General features: G+C 56.8%; 1 protein-coding gene across 3 annotated transcripts in view; it reads right to left on the bottom strand.

Moving 5' to 3' along the window:
* Window positions 1-18,749, bottom strand: part of SH3BP4 (SH3 domain binding protein 4) — an 82,089-nt gene that overhangs the window by 3,208 nt on the left and 60,132 nt on the right. The window contains exons 1-3 of one of the 3 annotated variants that reach the window (XM_032355247.1): window positions 17,171-17,275; window positions 13,276-13,522; window positions 7,009-9,365 (exon numbers count right to left, since the gene is read on the bottom strand). In XM_032355247.1, coding sequence (XP_032211138.1) covers window positions 7,009-9,365; window positions 13,276-13,393 — 2,475 coding nt within the window. In that variant the 5' untranslated portion in view covers window positions 13,394-13,522; window positions 17,171-17,275. Of the gene's footprint in view, window positions 1-7,008; window positions 9,366-11,280; window positions 11,373-13,275; window positions 13,523-17,170; window positions 17,276-18,749 lie in introns of those variants that run through there. The other 2 variants (XM_032355248.1, XM_032355246.1) reach the window with 2 other exon arrangements.

Here is an 18,749-nt window from a genome sequence, read left to right as displayed (position 1 = left end):
CAGACAGAGATGCGTAAGGATGGAGGACTGTCACAGCAACTGGGAGCCAAAAGCGAGGTCTGGACCGACAGTCCCTCCGAGCTCCAGGAGGAAGCAGGCCTGCCAACACCCCGAGCACCGGGAGAGAACACGTCTCTGTTGTCCTGGGCCACCCTGTCTGTGACGCGTTGTCTCAGCAGCCCCAGGATGCTGACCCATGGGGCGAGGGCGGATGCGGGCTGCTGGCCCTGTTTCCGCTCCCTCGGATCAGCTGGGCACAGTGATGCTTCCCTGAGATGGACCGGACACCTGGGGCTCAGGGGACCGGAACAGGAGCTAGGCTGGGGGAACGTGCTTCGGGCACCAGCTGGACACAGGCATCTGGGCTGTCAGGTTTTAGGGCAAAGTGAAGACCCCAGGTGGAAGGGTGGGAGGAGGGTGAGAATGGAGAGGCTGGAGGCTAAACCCGAGGGACCACCATCAGAACCCTTTCTGCAATCAATAGGATTGCTCCCTTGGCCAAAGCTGAAAGAACTTTCTAGTGTGTCTTCAGGCCAACAGTCACCAACTGTGGCGAGAATCCGGAGGGAAATAAACAAACGCCCGCCACCCTGGGAAGGAAGGAGGCAAGGGGACGGAGCCGGCCCAAATCCCCACCGGGTCCCCATGCTCGCTCCCCCCCGACCCCGCCCCAGGAAAGGGGCCGGATCATGCAAGCTTCCAAAGCAGAGCTCAACAGTCCAATGTCTTCTGCGAGACCCCAGGCAGGGGTCTTAAAGAAACAAAACCAAATCAGCCAGCACAAACCAGCAGGCCCCCGGGTCCACCCACCGTGAGGTGCAGAAGGGCCTCAGAGGCCCCCTGGAGACAGTTTCCCAGGCCCTCAGACAGGTCAGCCTCAGCCTGGAGAGGCTAGAAGCAGAACAAGTCACATGGTGTTCTTTCTGTCCTTCTGGGCTCTGTCTGGGGACCTGCTGTTGTCGCTCCAAGACTCCAAGAGCACATGCTGGGAACAGCCGGCCCAGCAACCCCTTCCTGACTGAGCCGGACACCCACACCCTGTGAGAACTTTGTCTGCTGGCCTGCGAAGATGGCGGGCGACCCTGACTGAGCGCAGCTACCGTCTGCTGAATCCCTGACGGAGACGGAATATCCCCATCTATGTTTCATGTTGATCCTGGGGGAGCTTAGCAAGATGGAGGAATGGTGACTTTTCTGGCAATGCATTCTGGCGGAATGCAGGAGCTGCATGCCCCAGCCCGGGAACCTCTGCAGTTTGCAGCAGGGGTGATGGGTCCCTCTGGTGGCGGCTAGCTGGAACTGCGGTGGGCCGGAGGGGGTGCGTGAGGGTCCCGTGGTCCTGTTTGGGTTGGTTCTGTTGTGTTCTGGAATAAGCCAAGAGGACTGAGCTCCTACGATGAGCCGGGCAGGGCCTCATCCACTCCTCAGAACCCCTGTCAGGCAGGCGCCAGGCTCACCCCAGTTTGCAGACAAAGCCGAGGGAGCAACAGAGAGGCCCAACACCTGCAGGTGGCCTGTCCAGGGTCCCTGAGGGGACAGAGGTGGAGGCAGGCCTTTGCCCAAATTCTGTGGGCACTCACTCACTCCTTGACGTCAGGGATGGAACCAAAGAAAACACGGGCCTGGACTATGTGACTTCTCAACTCATTTCAGAAAAGGGTCCCTTTTTTCCTGAATTTTGAGGCATTCAAGTGATGTTGTTTAAAAAGAAAAAAATCGATGTTTAGTAGATCCGTGCTTCAGAGGATCTAAACACACGCACGTCCCCGTGTGTGGCCGGGGGACGTGCGATACCCTGGTCGGACCCTGGATTTAAATTGTTGCCATGTGGTGAGTCTGGAGCCCCAAAGGCGCTGAGGCAGGCAGGTCCCCTCCCCGACAGAGCAGACGGTCAGTCCCTCCGCGTCTGCACTTGGCTTTTGCCCGTGGCTTCCCAGCTCTGGAGGTGGCCTCCTTTTCTAGGAAACAGAACACACCAGAGTCACGCTTCCGACTGGGGTCGCCCCTGGCGGGAGTGAGGACAATGGCTCTGTGCCTGGGCCACAGGCGAGGACCGGGGCTCCACGTGAGCAGCAGGATGAACGCGGACGGAAGCACCTTCGTTTACTAATTTCAGCTCTGCTCACACTTGGATGAGCTGGCGCGGGTTTCGACGGCCCCGGAGCGGCCACACCACCACCCAGGAGGCATTTAGGCATTTTTTTAAGGGCATACTGTGGGTGCTGCCGGGTCCTAGCAGGGGAAAGCTTCCAGCAGGAGGCTCGGGCTCCTTTCCCTGTAGCTTCCTCTTCAATTCACACACACACACCAATGCCCACAGGTAATCCCAGAAAATCCCATTCGAAACGAGGCTGACCCTGGCAGCAATCTGATCGGAGCGAACGGGAATTTGAGCCAGGTGACCAAACCTGTTCGACCCAGCGCTAGACAGGGCAGAGGTTTCGGCTCTGCGGGCCCTGCCGTCTTTGTCACAAGCCCCTGCATCGGCCGGTGTGGGGCTGAAGCAGCACAGACAGTGTGGGAAGCAGCAGGCACGGCTCAGTCCGGTGTGACCTCACTTACGAAAGCAGGTGGCCAGGAGCCAGTCTGCGAGGCCCCGTTTTAGGAATTACTCTTATGAAAAGACAATGAGGTATCCTTTCGGTTTTGCTGTATGGTCACCCCACCCATGCTTCTGTTCCCAAGACATGCAAACATGAGAAGAACCCCAGGAACCCCTATAGGCGCAGTGGTTAGCTAACTGCCCTCTTTCTGGGGGTAATCAGGGGCTTTTTGCCGGGAGAATCACTCCAGACTGTCCTCTCCAACCCCACCCCACCCCTGGAATCTTCCAGTTCACCCCTCATTTCCATCAGCTTGGGCTTTATTCCACTCCTGGAAGCAGGTACCCTTCCCTTGATATATGTACTAGAGGAACCTTCTCTTTCTCAGAGTACCTTCTCCAAAGAGTCCGCCCCCGGACTCAGAAGCCCAGCGGCTCCAGCCCCAGCCCTGAGCGCCCGCCACCGCCCCCCTGGCAGGCCCACCCACGCCCCTGACTGCTCCCTCCCCGCCCAACCCTTCCTTCGGTGCCGTCACACACAAGCACGTGTTTGGCACCAGACGCAGCAGGAGACGCGGTCAAGAACTTCACCTTGCCAAGAGCAAAGAACAGGCTCTGCTTTCTCCCTTTCGCGAAAACAAAAGTCCCAACAGGGAGCCCAAAGTTGGCAAATGGGAGGAGGGGTCTCGGGACAGTCCATCGCCACAGTAACAGCACCTGCCACCCACTTCCTGTCACTCCCAGCTGTGTACTCCCCAGCGACAAAACCATTTTCCATTCAAGACCAAACAAAACCCAGGATGAGCCCAGACAGCTGTGCAAACACAGGCCCCTGAAGCTCTTAAGGGCCACACCGCCGGGCCCGTGGCAAGAAAACACCGCTTCTCACCAATGACGCCGTGGAAGAGTGGCCATGGGCCCCGGGGCCGACCTGCACGGGAGCAGGGAAAGCGCGCACTGCAGCCAGAAACGGAAGGCCTGATTGCAAGAGGGGCCCCTCTGATGGCTGCGAAGGTGAGCAGCGGACTGGAGCCGAGCGGCCCAGGCAATCTCCGCACCAACCTGGAGGGCGGCCCCGCCGGGCAGTCCTCGGATCTGGCCACACCTCTCACCGCTGATAAAAATGAGCAGCCGATTCGTCTCCTGAACACACGTAGATCTAGAAACGAGTATCTAGAAAACGGGGTCCTCCGCCCCAGGCGCCCTCCTGATATTCTGCAGGAATGACATTTGGAGCGGGGTTCCTGGCAGGATGGGTAGCGGCTTCTGAGGGGCTCAGGGGGTGTGGGGTGTGGCAAGGCGCAGGGACACGCCTGGATCCAGCTTGGCTCCCCTTCTCTTCTCCCAAACACGGTACCCCTCTCTGTGCCTACAGAGCAAAGCTCGAGTGCGATCCGGTGCGGGTGGCCCCACACCCCACATACCATCCCTCCAGGATCACTGTGTGGTCTCTGGTCTGCCCCCATCTCTGCTCTCCGGGACCCTGATCCTGCTCACGCTGTGCCTTCAACCTGGCGGCCCCCCGCCTCGGCGAGTGGGCTTTTGCACCAGTACAAGCCCCCACCATCGGGCCTGCTCACCTTTCCCTGGTCTACACAGGGGGCTCCCGGCAAGCGTGTCCTGCCCTCGTGCTCATCACTCCACGCCTCGCTCACATCAAGGACCCCTGCCCTTAGAAAGCCCAGCAGCCGGTGTCGCCCCTGCGCACACAGGAGGCAGCTGGGAAACACCTGCACCGCTGTCTGTGGTGGCGCCTCCTTGCTCCGTGTCGGAAGCTTCCACCCCTTACCTTCCACTCCGTGATCCTTGAGGACCCCTTCCTGACCTCTCCCCAACCCGCCACCACAAGTCCAGTCCTACCGGCAGAGGTCCCCAGGGGCTCCGTCCACCCTGGCTACTTGCCTCGTTCAGTGCCAATCTTGCCCACTCCCTGCAGCAGCCCCGCATCGCCCCTTCCCTCCCCGCTGCATTCAGTCCGGCCTGGGGGCACGGTCGGCGGGGTGGCCATCCTCTGGCACGGATGGTTGCGGCTTCCACAACAAGGCAAGGGGGCAAGGCGGGGGCAGCATTCCCTGGCGGTGGTTGCACAGTTTGGGTGGGAAAGGGCAGGCAGGGGCACACCGGGAGTCCACGGACTTGTGCAAGACGCCCCTCAAGGCCATGCAACGATGGCAGGAGGGAAGGCACCCGGAGAACCAGAGCAGAAGCACGGTCTGACCACAGGACGCGGCGCAGGTCGGGGCCCGAGAACCTGAGCAGTGTTTATATCTGATGAGGTCAAGAGCAAGAACACGAACTCGAGGCAACAAGGCCACCTGGGACTGGGGAAAGCACAGTGCAGACAGTGATCTGGACCGATGAAGCAGAGCACGGAAAAGGTCTGAGGGCACGACCTGTGGGCTGGCACCAGGGGATGTGAAGAGCCTCTGTCCAGGGTCTGCGGGGAAGAGTTCTGGGCCAAGGGAGCAGCGTGGGCCCAGGCCCGACCCCCCTCAGATGGCGGGAGGACAGAACGATGTTTCTCCCTTCCCATCTCCCTGCAAACCTACGATCCCAAACCTTCACCCCTTCCCATGGGTTCACTCTTTCCAGACCAGAGAGTCCCACCTGAACAGAAAACCGTGCCACCACACGAGGGGCCGTGACAGCTGCAGGGCTGGTGGACCCCCCGAGGCTGCGGGAAGCCACCATTCAGAGACTCGAGTGTGGCAAGAAATGGAACCTGGCTTCCAGTGACCTCTGAAACACACGGGGACAAATCGGCCTGTGATTTCTAGACGTTCAGCCAACATTCTAACCTACCCGCTCTCAGGATGGTGACGGATTTAGTCCAGGAGATGAACGAGGGAAAACACTGCCAACCTCCGAGCAGACCCGACTAGGCCCCGGAGAGACCCCCATGCCTGATAGGAACCCAGGGATGGCCCCCAAACATGTGCCGTCAGAGAAGGCCCCCACATGAAGAGAAAGAGCCACCACTTAAGTCTGGAAAGACCTGGAAGGAGGTGAGGGAACGTGGGTAAGCAAAGGGCCTCCCTTGTCATCAGTCCTCCCCAGGTGGGAAGGGCTGCTCCCACTGTCCCCTTCCCCAGCTCCGGCCACTGGAGGTGAGGGCGTCTTAGGCTGTAATCAAGGAGCCATCAGTGTTGTTTACGTTCATGAAAGCACCCGATTTTATAATCTACAGCAAACCGCAGTTCGAGGGCATAGAGAGGGATGTGCACCTCTAACCACTGAGCCGGGTCCATCCAAGGGGACACCAGCCTTGCTGGGCTTGCCACAGCTCGTGGGCAGCTAGGGGAGGGGCCTTCCGCAGGGAGCCGGTGGGGATGCAGCCCCGCCTCTCCCCAGCCTGCAGGGGACGGTATCCCTTCTGGCTTCTGGCTCCCAGGACAGCCAAGAGCTGCATGTGCCATGGACGGACCTCAGTGGCATTCCGACAGCAACAGGGGCATGCTCAGACACACGCATACCCGACTCATCCGTTCCCACAGCTGCTCTCGCCGCATGGCAGTTGGGAGAATACAGGTGGCAGAAATTCTGAGGTGCTGAGACTCATCTCTTAAAAAGTCAGAAGGCAAAAAGAGGGTGTGGAGCCTGGGGGAGCAAGGAAGGAAGGCCAATGATCGAATCACCAGGGTTTCCACAGGAAGAAGCCCCAGGGACAGGTTGGGAAGATGGGGAAGGAGACAGAGGATGCTTCTGCCATGGAAACAACGTCCACCAGATGCAAGGTGGGATGCCAAGAGGGTACCGTCAAGCTTCTGCAGGTCAGTGTTCTATGACAGGCCACGAGAAGCACACAGCTGGGAGAGGGTGGCAGAGCCCAGGCCGTGGGAGGCCGTGGGGGACTTGAGCGAATGCCTTCCCCGTTGGCTAGAGGCCTGGGCGTGTCCTGTGGTATGACACCAACCTCGCCCTCTCCTAGTCTCAGGATTGCAATTCCCAGCCGTGCCGGAGAAACAGAGGCCATCCTCAATCCCTACTCACACACACAAAAAGGAGACAGAGAGAGAAACGTGGAAACCTCGAGGATAGGGAAACTCTTATCAAAGTAAAGCTAAACTTTGGGGCGGCAGCTCTGAAAGCGTCAGAGTCCTAGATCCTAGTAGGAATCTGATGAAACACGGATCTTCTCCCAAGACATCAAAACAGAGGCAAACTGGACTGAGAGTCTCCCTGTGCCCCCCACTTCCACCAAGCCCTGAGGGGTCCATCAGAGACCTCAAGGAGCGCGCGAATCCAGCAGAAAGCCACCTGAACGGTGCTCTCCGTGGTGGCTCTTGAGCTGTCTGGGGCTCCCCAAATGACCTCCAGGTGCACGTGCACACTTAAGCCCTGTGCGTTCCAGAAAGTGAAGACGCGCCCGGATGCCGGCCCGGTGATTCACCAACCCACGCCCCAGTGTGCAGGGAGAGGCGCTGAGAGCGGACGGTCAGGCCCCAGGCTCCCCACTGAGCACTCACCATCATGAGCTCCTTCTGGAAGGATTTGCGGTCTTTGTTCTCCGTGTTGTTACAGTCCTCCTTCAGCTTCTCCAGAACCGACGCCACGCGCTCGGGCTCGCTGTCCAGCTCCGCGCGGCAGAAGAAGGTGAGCGGCAGGTTCCCGTAGCCCAGGGCGTCGGCGAAGGAGCGCCAGCTGCTGATGTTCTCCATGAGCAGGGTCCTGACGGAGGCGTAGATGTACGTGAGGAACTTACAGGGCCGCAGGATCTGCTCCAGCAGCACCGACGTGCTCAGCTCGGGCCCCGAAAAAAGGCTCGGCCTGGCCCTGCCCACCACCAGCACGTTCTTGGCGTGCACCAGGCCGACCTTGCCCTGGTGATAGCCGATGTACCACTCCTTGGTCCACAGCTGCCCCTTCAGCCGGATCTTCTCCTCGCTGAGCAGGGCGATGGCGTCGCCCTTTTTGTACTCCAGCAGGTAGTGGTTCTTGCTCTGCCGCACCACGGTCTTGAGCAGTTTGCCGAACTTGAGGCTGGACACCGGGCGGTCCTGAAATGTTGGGTATTTGGTGGTGGCGGCAAACGGGGACAGGATGATTTTCCCGACCTCGTTCTTCTTGAGGAACCGCCTCTGCCCGGACGGCTTGATGGCACTTTTAGGGGGTGGCTGGGGGGTCTGGACGCAAAACTGGGTCAGGATGGCCTCCTGGTCGCCTTTCACCTGGACCCGCAGGGTGAAGTCGGACAGCTCGCTGGCGTTCTGGCAGGTGACGGGGAAGATGAGGCGGCTCACCTTGCCCAGCTTCATCTGGAATCCCCTGACCACTCTGGCCTGCTCACTGCCCTTGACCTCATAATTGGTCATGTTGGAAAACATGCAGACGTGCAGGTCCTGGGGCCTGGACAGGACGAACTGGTGTTTACCCCAGAGCTGCAGGGCCACGGGGGCAGGGCAGGGGGCCTGGCGGGTGACCTCACTGACCATCAGCGTCTTTGGGGCACAGTCATGCCCGAAAAGGGTCACCACGGTCTTGAAGGATGGGTGAATGTGTTTGGGGCCATAGAGCCCCACGGTGATCTTTTTATTGATGAAGTCCCACACCGTGGAAGGGTAGAGAATGTTTGGGCCGTGGGCAACGATGGCCAGGTACATGCAGGGCTCCAGGTTGTCCAGCTGGACCTGGACCGTGTCCCCGTAGCTGTAGGTGAGGGGGATGGGGACATAGGGCCCTTCCTTCAAGTCGCTCCGTAGGCACTGGAGTCCCACCGTGCTTTTGCTGAAAATGTCGTTTTTCACCTCGGCCGACACTTTCATCTCCAGGATGATGTGGGTTCTCACCTCCAGGGTGCTCAGCTTCACCTCCAGCACCGGGCTGACGCTGCTGCACCGGTCACTGTTGAGCTCCAGTGGAGGGTCCAGCAGCGCTTTCATGGAGATCTGCTGCGTCTCGCCAGGGGCCACGTGGCCTTCTGGCACGTGGATGCTGATGTTGGTGTCGGGCAGCTGCACGGCGCCCCCGGAGCTGTCCAGCTTGCAGGCGATGCTCATCTCCAGCGCCTGGGTCTGACCCCAGCCGGGGCTCTGGCCCAGCAAGTCCAGATCGTGGCAGGAGCGGGCTAGCTTCCGGTGGCTCAGCCAGGCGGCTCGGAAGTCCTCCCGGCTCTGGAACTGCTCTGGGGCGGGGGACTTCAGGCCCGTGAAGAACCCTGCTGAGTCGGGGGCATCCGACTTGGCCTGCAGGACCGACAGCTCCGAGAGGCTGTAGGAGCGCTTGCTCCTAAAGAACGGGTTGTCCCGCTTGCCGGGCGCCTCTGCCTGGACGCGGTTCGCGGCTGGCAGCTCGTCAAAGATGTTCCCGGTGCTGTTGGTGGTGGCGGAGCTGGACTCCGTGAACGAGGACACGCCTGGATCAAAAAGCAGCAGATCCACGGTGCTCCTGGGGGTCAGCCCGTCCACACCGGGCGTCGCCGGCACATTCCCGTTCAGAAACGGGTTTGTCTGGACCCCGTTCCAGAAAGGGTTATTACTATAGGTTTTGCTGGACCCCTTGTCATCTGTCCACCCCCCGAGCAGGTCTAGCTCCTTGGCCACCTCGTCTGGGCTGTCTGGAAGATTGTCAATCACCCCGCTGTCGCTCAGAGTGGAGTTCCGGTAGTTTAGGGGCTGCACGTAGGAGGACGGGATGTAGCCCATCTCTGTGGTGTTGTGAGCATACCACCACTCCCCGCCGGACGTGTCCAGGACGTAGAGGTGGTCCCCCTTGGAGAACTTCAGCGTGGTGAAGTTGGTGGGGCAGTAGTCCTTGATTGCAATGACTTCCTTTGCGTTTCCAAAAGGTGTGGGATTGTCTACTAGCAAGGCACTGGGAGAAGGCACTGCGTAAAACACAAAGAGACAGGTGGTGAGGGCGAGGCCCACAGGCATGCAGGGCACTGAGCAGAGTGACCCACTGTCTGTGGCCGGGGATGGGCAATGAAGAGCTTCCAAAGCAGCTCTCAGTGTTTTGAGTGGGTGACACCCTCTGCCTTCAACACAGAACATGTGAGCGGAGTGGAAGAAGGTTCCTTGACAAGCTGAACCCATCTCCACCAAACTAAGCCCTTTGAGGCCAGCCTCTTTCAGCCTCCTTTAAATGATCATTCAGAATGACAACGTGGAAACCGCCTTTCCCACATACCTGGAAAAACAACATTTTATGTCTCGTGGCAATCATGTTATTTCTGAGCCAAAGCTGAAGTCTGAAAAACCCCGACACTTAGAACAGTGACTCGAGCTAATTTCTGGTTTGCACCATTCAACGACGCAGGTTACGGAGGTCAACAGCAGTCGGAGTGGCCGAAGTCAGTCATCTCAACCAGGGGTGTGTGTCTTTGAACACTAATGGTTAATCAAATACCGAAGCGTCTTCTCTCCCTCTCATACACGACAGACTAGGTCCAGAGGCTGCGGAAAGTTCCATCAGAGAGGACTAAGTCCCCACCCCAAGTGTGCCTTGTGTCACAGAGGTTGTTAATATTCTGGGGTCCTGTAACTAACAACAGGAAGACAGGCCCGTGTGTTTCCCGTATCGTCTCTAACACACGATTAAGTCAACACATGCTCTGGTCTATCCAACGGGCCCTCTAGAACACCTTCGGCCGGTTTCCTTTTCCTCTGAAAACAAATAATGAAAACTGAATTGAATTTCCTTAGCCAAGTCTTGGAAAATAAAGCAGGAAGTTCCTATTTCCATGAACCAGGTTAGAGGAGTATCTAGAGGGCTATAACCTGGGCGGCGAAGGCCGGCACCTCCCACCCTCCGTGTGCAGTGCTGGCAGGGAATCTGGCCCTGGGCTCACTGTGCCTCGGCTGTAATCCAGACCTTGAGAAGCCGTGTGGCCTCAGGAACTAAGATTCTTCCCTCAGTGGACTCTGCTGAAGATAAGGTTTTCTGATAGCGCCCTTAGCATAAAGATGCTTAGCCCCAGGTAAGGACCCACAAAGGGTTATTACGTTCAAGTGGACCTATCTACCCCTCCTAATTTTATTTTCTCCATGGCACTTCCATTAAACGATACATCATATACATACATTTTTTTTTCTGTGGGGAGGACTATGTTGCCCCATTAGGATGGAAGCTCCCTTAAGGTCTGTTTTGCTCACAGTGGTAATCCTGGAAGACAGCCTGTCACATAGCAGGTGTTCAACCAATATTCTTGGGATGAATGTTCATCTTGCAGGCATGCGACAGAGAGCCTTTATCCATCTTACGGGGCCAAGGTGTTCTCCCTGGGTGTGCCCCAAACAAATCGCTTACAGTGAAGGGAGGGGAGTGAATAAAACAGCTAAGAAAAAGAGAATGCCTTTGAGGCAGAGGTGGCGGGACAGGGGATGGGTCAGGCTGGGGTCAGGGGACAAAAGGATCTTTCTCCGTTTGTTTTCCAGGCACCGTCTCCAGTAATATAAACCACTTTTTGTTTCTTTGACACATCTAATGAAAATGTCACATAAAAATGAAAACCCAATGAAAATCCGAGAGCTTGCCAGCTATTAAAATCTTGTTAGACTCCCTCAGAAGTTATATCCCTATTATGTTCCCCGCAACAATTCCCTTAGAGTGATATTTTTAAAATTAAAACCCAAAAGCTATTAAGCAGGCTTTGTATATTAGCCTAAGAAAATGTATCAGTGCAAATTATCACTTTAGTTTCACCAGACTGAAGAATAAAAATGGGCTCACTTAAAATTCCAAGCACTCTCCTTAGTAAAGAAGCAGTACAGTAACACATTTCACTCAAGGATCCGGCTCACCCAGTGGGAAATGGTGCTCCTCCCTGCTGGGCTGCTCCGTGGAGGAGGACTCTGGTGTGAGCTCCTTCCAGATGGGTCCCTCCATCAGTCACCTGTCACCGGGCACCCGGGGACACCAGGTGGGCTTCCACCCAATCAAATGCAGAAGAATCCTTATCAAATCCCATCTTAATGAATTCTGAGGAACACTGTCCAGATTCACAGCTATCCTTGATTTTAATACAAAAAAAATCCCCGTGTGTCACAAAGCACTGAGTCCTACAGTTTTTACCCCGTTGCCTCAGTTCTGGTGCAGGTGGAACGCTAATGAGGGGGTGGAAGGCTTCACAGCGGGCCGTTTGGCCAACAAATCCCCACCTTGAAGCCTGTTGTCCATCGGGCAGAGCTACCTTGGGAAGTGGGTCCAGCGGCTCTGTGGGCATCATGCCCTCGGCTAACAAACCAAGCTGGCATCCCGGGCTGTCTCGTTTGTCTTTTCCCCATATCCATGGTGTTCTGTTAGGTCCCTAACACCTCTCAAGTCATGGTCATTGTTTAAAAAATTCAGCTCTCCTATTTCAAGAACCCAGCCCAAATCCCACAAAATGATGCTCCCCATTTCTACCTTTAAGCATGATTAGCTGGGCTATCAAGTAAGAAGACGATGCCCTTTACCAGCCTGTGAAAAACAAAGGGTCCCATTATTTATGGCAATTCCTGGTAACAGTGCCGCTCTTATTAATAAAAATCTCCTGACCTCCTTTGCCAGTCTGTTCGTGTGAAGAACATTAAACGCAATGCCCAGGGCTCCAAGCATAAAGCACAGACCGGAAGAGGAAGAAGTTGAGGATACAGTGAAGGGAAAAGCGATTAGGAAGACACAACGGGGAGCATATGGTTTTTAGGACAACAGGGAAGAGGGCCACAGTGTTAGCAGGGAGAGAGAAGTTTGGTTCAAGGACTATTCATTAAGCACTAGGGGCTAAAGCTATGAAGGCCAAGAGCAGCTCCCACTGTTCAGCTCGTACTCTGGATGGCCCAGCGGGTAACGAACATGCTGTGGTGAACGCCGTAGGGAAGCTGCTGGATGGAAGCACATACTAAGGTCAGAGGGGACTTCCCGGAAGAAAACAACCCACAAGTACCCATCACCCACCTCACTGACCCAGCTGTACATGGCTGTTAGAGAAAACCGGAGGCTCAGGGTGATTCACCCCTGGGGCCACCTCTACAGCAAGGATTGGCCAACAACGGCCCCTTTGCTGTTTTTGTCAATAAAGTTTTATTGCAACACAGCCATGTCCACTGCTTACTGTCTTCTCTGACTGCTTTCGAGCTGCAAGAGCAGAGGAATAGCTGTGGTGGCACCCTTGGGGCCTGCAAGGACTACAGTATGCTGTGGGTGACCCTCATAGGGGGAGCTTGCTGACCCCAGTCCCAGACCACCTTTTCTTCTGTAGCAACTCTGAATATTTCCTTGGCTGGCATACTCTGTCCTTGCCCCGAGTATCCTGAGCACCCAGCTTCCTACCTTAATGTCACCAAAACTCTCAACAAGAGAAAACACAAAAACATTCTGCATGAAGAAGTTGCATTACTCAGGGCAATATTCAAAACCTCCCAACACACCAAAAAAAAAAACCCAAGATAAGTGGTTATTGTTCTAAGGCTGGATTTATGGTCGGTGAAGTTTAGAGAGCTAAAGTTTAACTGGGAACTTGGCAGCCTTTAAGGCAGAGAAGTCCTTGGGTCTCTGAGCACCTGCAAACCCCAATCTGCTTCCCCCAGCCACAGTTTTGTCCCCACGAGCTCACCTTTTTTTTTTTTTAAAGATTTTTATTTATTTGACAGGCAGAGATCACAAGTAGGCAGAGAGGCAGGCAGAGAGAGGAGGAAGCAGGCTCCCCGCTGAGCAGGGAGGCCGATGCGGGGCTCAATCCGAGGACCGAGATCATGACCTGAGCCAAAGGCAGAGGCTTAACCCACTGAGCCACCCAGGGTACCCTGTGAGCTCACCTTTGACATCATTAAAGCTCGCTTCTGAAAACCCTTCGCTCAGGTCAATCAGGGTCCCCTCGGACTTGCACCGAGGGAGACCGCTGGAGTTGGCAGCTCGGATCCGCTGAGCCGCCATCTCGAACTATCTTCCCGGGGGGACGGCTAAGGTTTCATCACTCTTCCTCCAGGTACCCCCGGCACCTGCCGAAGCTCTTCTCAGGCAACCATGCCGCGGGATGGGGTCACCTTGGCAATGAGCTTCTTCCTGAAGGCGGGGGAGGAACACAAGAGAACGTCCCTTGAGCAAGTGAACATGGGTTGAACAGTAATTTCATAGGAAATGGGAATCCTCTTTCTTCCAGAGGCTGCTCCTATAGAAACGCGTCCCAGCCCAGGAGGGCAGAGTAGGGCTTCCTCCCTGGATTCTCTGGGCACCTTACGTCCATCTCATCAGTCCTGTCGGCACACAGAACCAGCCCGCGTTTCCTGGCCTGCTGTCTGCACCCTGGGGCACAACAGGGTTTGGGACATTTGTTCTAGCCCCTGGCCAGCCTGCTCATCACAGTGAAAGAGGAGGACAGACAGGATCTGCACGGTCCATACAGCCAGTTTCAGGGTCTGGGAAAGAAGAAATAAATCCGTCTGTCCTGACAGCAGCTGGTCCCATTCTTGGCACGGTTCCTGCTGTGGCTCCCACACCTGGGAGAGGAGCTCCCGGCACGGTGCCTCTTGTGGCCCCACCATAGCGGGGTCGGGGGGGATTGCTCCCTGCTCACACTCCCCTGAAATCCTCCCTGGATCCCTAACAAACAACAACCCCAAATAAAACACACACACAGCCATCTCTGCCTCGAAGTCACCCCTGGGTACCGTGCGCAGGTGAAGCTGTGGTACACAGACTCGGCCAGCCGCCCGAGAATGTCTGTGCATGGAGCACACGAATCATGGCTCTAAGGCCTGTTTCTTTCTGGAAGGGGCACGAAGGAGGATTCTGGAGATTGGGACGTGACTGGCCATGGGCACACCCTCACCAGGCCACGGGCAGGAGCCAATTTCAAAGCAGCGAATTCCCCATGCCCTTCAAGGGAAACGGCATAAGAGCACCTTGAGGGCAGGCGAACTTCACACAATGGTAACAGGGGTCACGTAACCTGGCTGCTCCTTGCCTACGCTATCCACAGATGGCTGGGAAGGTGGCCTCTGGCCCAGGTGCGTCGCCTTCACTCGTCGGAGGGACCTGGAGGGCCCCAGGGGTGGGGGATCTTCCACGGCCGCCTTTCCCCCACGCTCCGCACGCAGCAGGCCAGGCTGAGCGCCCACCGTGCAGGGGGCACACCCCAGCCTTGCCAGCCCACACCCCCACTTCGTGGGTGGGGACAGCCTGTGTTCAATGTTTAACTCCACCAAGGCTCAGTTTTTGTACTTGTCATGCGGAGTGACGACAGAACCATCCTGACTGATTTGTGCGAAGTATAAATATGATCCTTGTAAGGTGCATGAACAAGGATCAGGGCTCAAAGACAGTCCACGCCCTCGCCTCCAGGGCCTCGGCTGTCCTGAGCCTGGCTCAGCATGACCCCCAGGGGCCGTGGCTCCTGGACGAGTTCTTTCCTTCTCTCCTACAGAATACCGCCTTTCCCCGCAGAATGCTCTTGGAGGGAAGGTGGCACCGAGCTGGACGTAGAGACCGGCCCCCCAGGCCAGAGACAGGGGCCACCGGAAGGCAAGCAAAGCCCACCTGGGGCAGCGCAGAAAAAAACCATACCGTGAATCTACATCACTGAGACGAGAGAATGTGAAAATCCTTCCGACCTGAAAGACGAGTCTCACTTGCTGGAAATGGGACTCGTATGTGGGGAGCGGGGCCCGAGAAGGACAGGTAGAAACCGCAGACAGACACAGCCAAAGAAACTGCGGGTGGGATCGGGGGGAAAGCCAGTTAGCTGTGAAATCCCGTGAGGGGCTCCCCACCTGGTGCAGAGCTGCTCCGAGGACTGGGTGAGCAGGAGGGCAAGTGCTCTGGACCATACCTGTGCCAAAGGATGCTCGATGCTCTCCCTGCTGCGTCCACCACATCCTCCCCCCCAACCCGTCCATGCACTCCTCGTTATGGAGTTCCTGTTCAGGACACACGGGCCCCAGCACAGGTCTGCTTGAGGAAAGGGGGCCCAAGGGTCTCCCAGAAGAGTCCATTCTGACCAAGCTTCCAGACAGACCCAGAACAAGGAGGCGGCTGCACACCTGCCCTCCCACTCTTTTTCAATGTATATTAGCTGATTTTCCACTTGCGGCCACAAGAAATTATTTCATGGAGGGTTTAAAAGAAAAGTCAAAACGGGCACCGTCGTGAGACATTACTGCAAAGCGGTGCCTTCACTCCCATGCTGGTGCGGCCCCAAGGACCCCGAGGCTGGCTGGGGAAGTCCCGGGAAGGCGGGTGGGATGCAGGTGCCCGTGGTGACGGGGTGGGAGCCCCTGGATGAGCCCCACCTCCCTTGGAGTCCTGGAGGGGAGTCGGTGGGGTCTGATTTAATCCAGGGTGGGGACAGTGGGAGCCAGTCCCGGGAGGCTCCTACAGAACAGGACCAAGCTTCCCAGCGAGCACCTGAAGAATCCGCAGGTTGGCAGATAAAACTAGAGATAAACAGAGGCGCCTGGGTGGCTCAGTGGGTTAGGCCTTTGCCTTCGAATCAGGTCATGATCTCGGGGTCCTGGGATCGAATCCTGAATCGGGCTCTCTGCTTGGCAGGGAGCTTGCTTCCCCCTCTAACTTTGCCTGCCTCCCTGCCTGCTTGTGATCTCTGTCATATAAATAAATAAAATCTTAAAAAAAAAAAAAACCCCAAAGAACTAGAGATAAACATGCTAAGAGCGACGGGATTCCTGCATTCCTTATCACCACCGGGAAGGTAGCCTGCAGGTGAATCAGGGCCTCAGGGGTGGGCTGAGCAGAAAGCATCACTGGACCCCACCGGAATTTCTGGAGACAGCTGTTTCTGTTCATTGGGGATGGGGACATAGTTTTTGCCCTGAGCCAGTGCAGAACCAGGAAAAGGGGTTAGCAGTGACATAAAGAGATCCGCAGTCTTTTTAGAAACAGAGGCGCCATTCAAGGAGCAGGAGAGCCACTAGCCGTATGGTTCTGACCACCTCACTTCATCGGCCAGAGCAAAGCCACAACACGGAAGTGATGGCCGTACAGCCGGCGGCACCGCGTGCCCACCGAGCCTCAGTGCGCTCACTCACGCGGCCGCTCCTGTGGGACGGGGCATCGGTCCCATGGGGCTCAGGGCCCTGTGGGAGGCCCAGAATGGCCATTTTTCCTTCAGGCGTGTGGGACTCCATCCTCAGACGAGGCCCGACCTTCGCCCATGTCCTCGGGGATGTTATCTCACAGCAAAGCGGGCAGCCCCCCTGGCCCCTGGGCAAGCCTGGCAGACTCTCTTCCTGGAACCTTCTCTGACCCGACACCATCAGGGTGAGAGCTCGCAGAGCGGCTCATCACCTCCATCCGTGCCAGAGCCCGGCGTGCAGAGATGTCTGGGGGAACCTGTTCAAGAGGCGGCGGCCACCAAACCGCTCCGTGCTCTACCCACTTGCTAACAACCACTTCTTTCCAAACCCAGAGTGCACCGGGCCTTCGCTGCCAGCGACCGTGGGACCCGATTTCGTCCGCTGCCCCTTCCATCAGGGGCCCTTGGCTCCCAAACTGTCCTTCCAGGCCCCGTCACTGTCCCGCTCAACTGTGCAGGACAGCTCCCTGCTTTTAGATCAGCGAAGTCAGACGGCCCTGCCCCAGCATTCGGGGCCCTGCCCCAGCATTCGGAGCCCTGCCCCAGCATTCAGAGCCCTGCCCCAGCATTCGGAGCCCTCCGCCACTCGGTTCCCACCTGCCCTTCCAGGCTTCACTGACCTCCACACCCAGGTGAGTCTGTGGCCGCGCGTGGCCCGCTGCCTCTCCAGGGTGCCCCGTGCTGCTCAGCGCCTGCTCCCGGAACACACGCCCCTCACCTGTGCCTCCAGGAAACCAGTCCTCCCCCTCCACCCTCTCCCTCCACCCTCCTGCTCACAGGCCCGCAGGCTTCTCCGCTGACTCATGCGCCGGGCGCCGACCTGCAGTCCATGTCCCTGAGCTCCAAGTTCAAGTCGCTGGGGCTCACGGAGCAGGCCTCCTGAGTCAGTCCCTGCTGTACCAGAAAAGTCATGTCGGGGGAAAGGACACAAGGCTCAGATCTGTTTAATAAGGAGTTTGTGAAGATGCAGGACTTTATTTTATGGCACAGAATACGACTGCTAGCGATTACTGTATTTACTCAACATTTTACTATCTACCCAAGGTAGTTCCCACTATTCCCCATTTTATTATTTTTAAATTACTTACTACTTTATTTTTGTTATTTTTCCATTTACATACGTGTTTTAAAATGCCTGCAATCAAACCAAAAAGCCCTAGGAAAGCAGTATTAGGGAACATTCATCACCTGCCTTCCCAGACACGGTCAGGAACATGCGCACGCATTCCCCTCGGACTGGGAAAAGCTCAAAGGAGCCACAGGGTCAAATGCCCAAGCAGCTGAGCCCCCTCACGGGCCACGGAGACAAGGCCAGGTTCTTGCTCAGCAAACATGTGACCCCTGGACCCCAGACCCAGCTCACTGAGGGTCTCCTGAAGACTGAGGGGCGTCCGTCCTGAACCTCCCAGGTCCAAATCCAGCTCGGAGGCTGCCCCAAGCCCCCTCCAGTCTTCACCATCTCAGTCATGGCTGAATGGCATGTTCACCCAGCCAAAAAAGCCTGGTCTCCCTCCCCAGCAGCCCAGTTAGAACATGACCTCCACCTGACCTCAGCACCTCCACAATTACAGTAATCGGCTCCTTTCCACCAAGTCCACTGAGCCTGCCCCTCAGTGAGCCGTCAGAATGTTTTTACAAGTTGGGACTCGGCTCACAACCCTCCGGCTCACAACCCTCCGAAAGCTTCTGAGCCCTGAGTGTATTTACGGTGCCCTCAAGGCCTCCTATTATGGGTCCTTGCTTCTCCTGAAGTGCTTCCTCAGGGCCTTTGCACCCGCTATCTCCTCACCTGGGAGGCCCATGCCTAGGTTTCACCAGACCTGATCCCTCACTTCATCCAGGCCCTACTCAAATGTCACCTAATGAACAGGACAGGCATCTGCTACAGCAGCAACACCCCTAACTCCACCCTCTTTCCCTATCTTCCTTATCAACACCACCGATCCTGTGCTTTCCTGTGACCAGCCCAATTTCTCCAAGAGAACCTAAGTAAGCTCCAGGAGGCCACAGGACTTGCTCTGCTTCTGTCCCCCCTTCTGCCGTTGAGACCTGCATTGATCACCAATGATGAATTCTGTTTTAATGAGACAAAGGGGGTGCCCGGGTAGCACAGTCAGTTAAGTGTCGGACTCTTGATTTCGGCTTGGGTTGTGATCTGAGAGTCATGGGACTGAGCCCTGCACTGGGGTCTATGATCAG

This window comes from Mustela erminea, chromosome 8 (assembly GCF_009829155.1).
Source record: "Mustela erminea isolate mMusErm1 chromosome 8, mMusErm1.Pri, whole genome shotgun sequence".
Classification (NCBI taxonomy): domain Eukaryota; kingdom Metazoa; phylum Chordata; class Mammalia; order Carnivora; family Mustelidae; genus Mustela; species Mustela erminea.
Note: the sequence above shows the minus strand (reverse complement) of the source record. Positions and strands in the feature narration are given on the sequence as shown.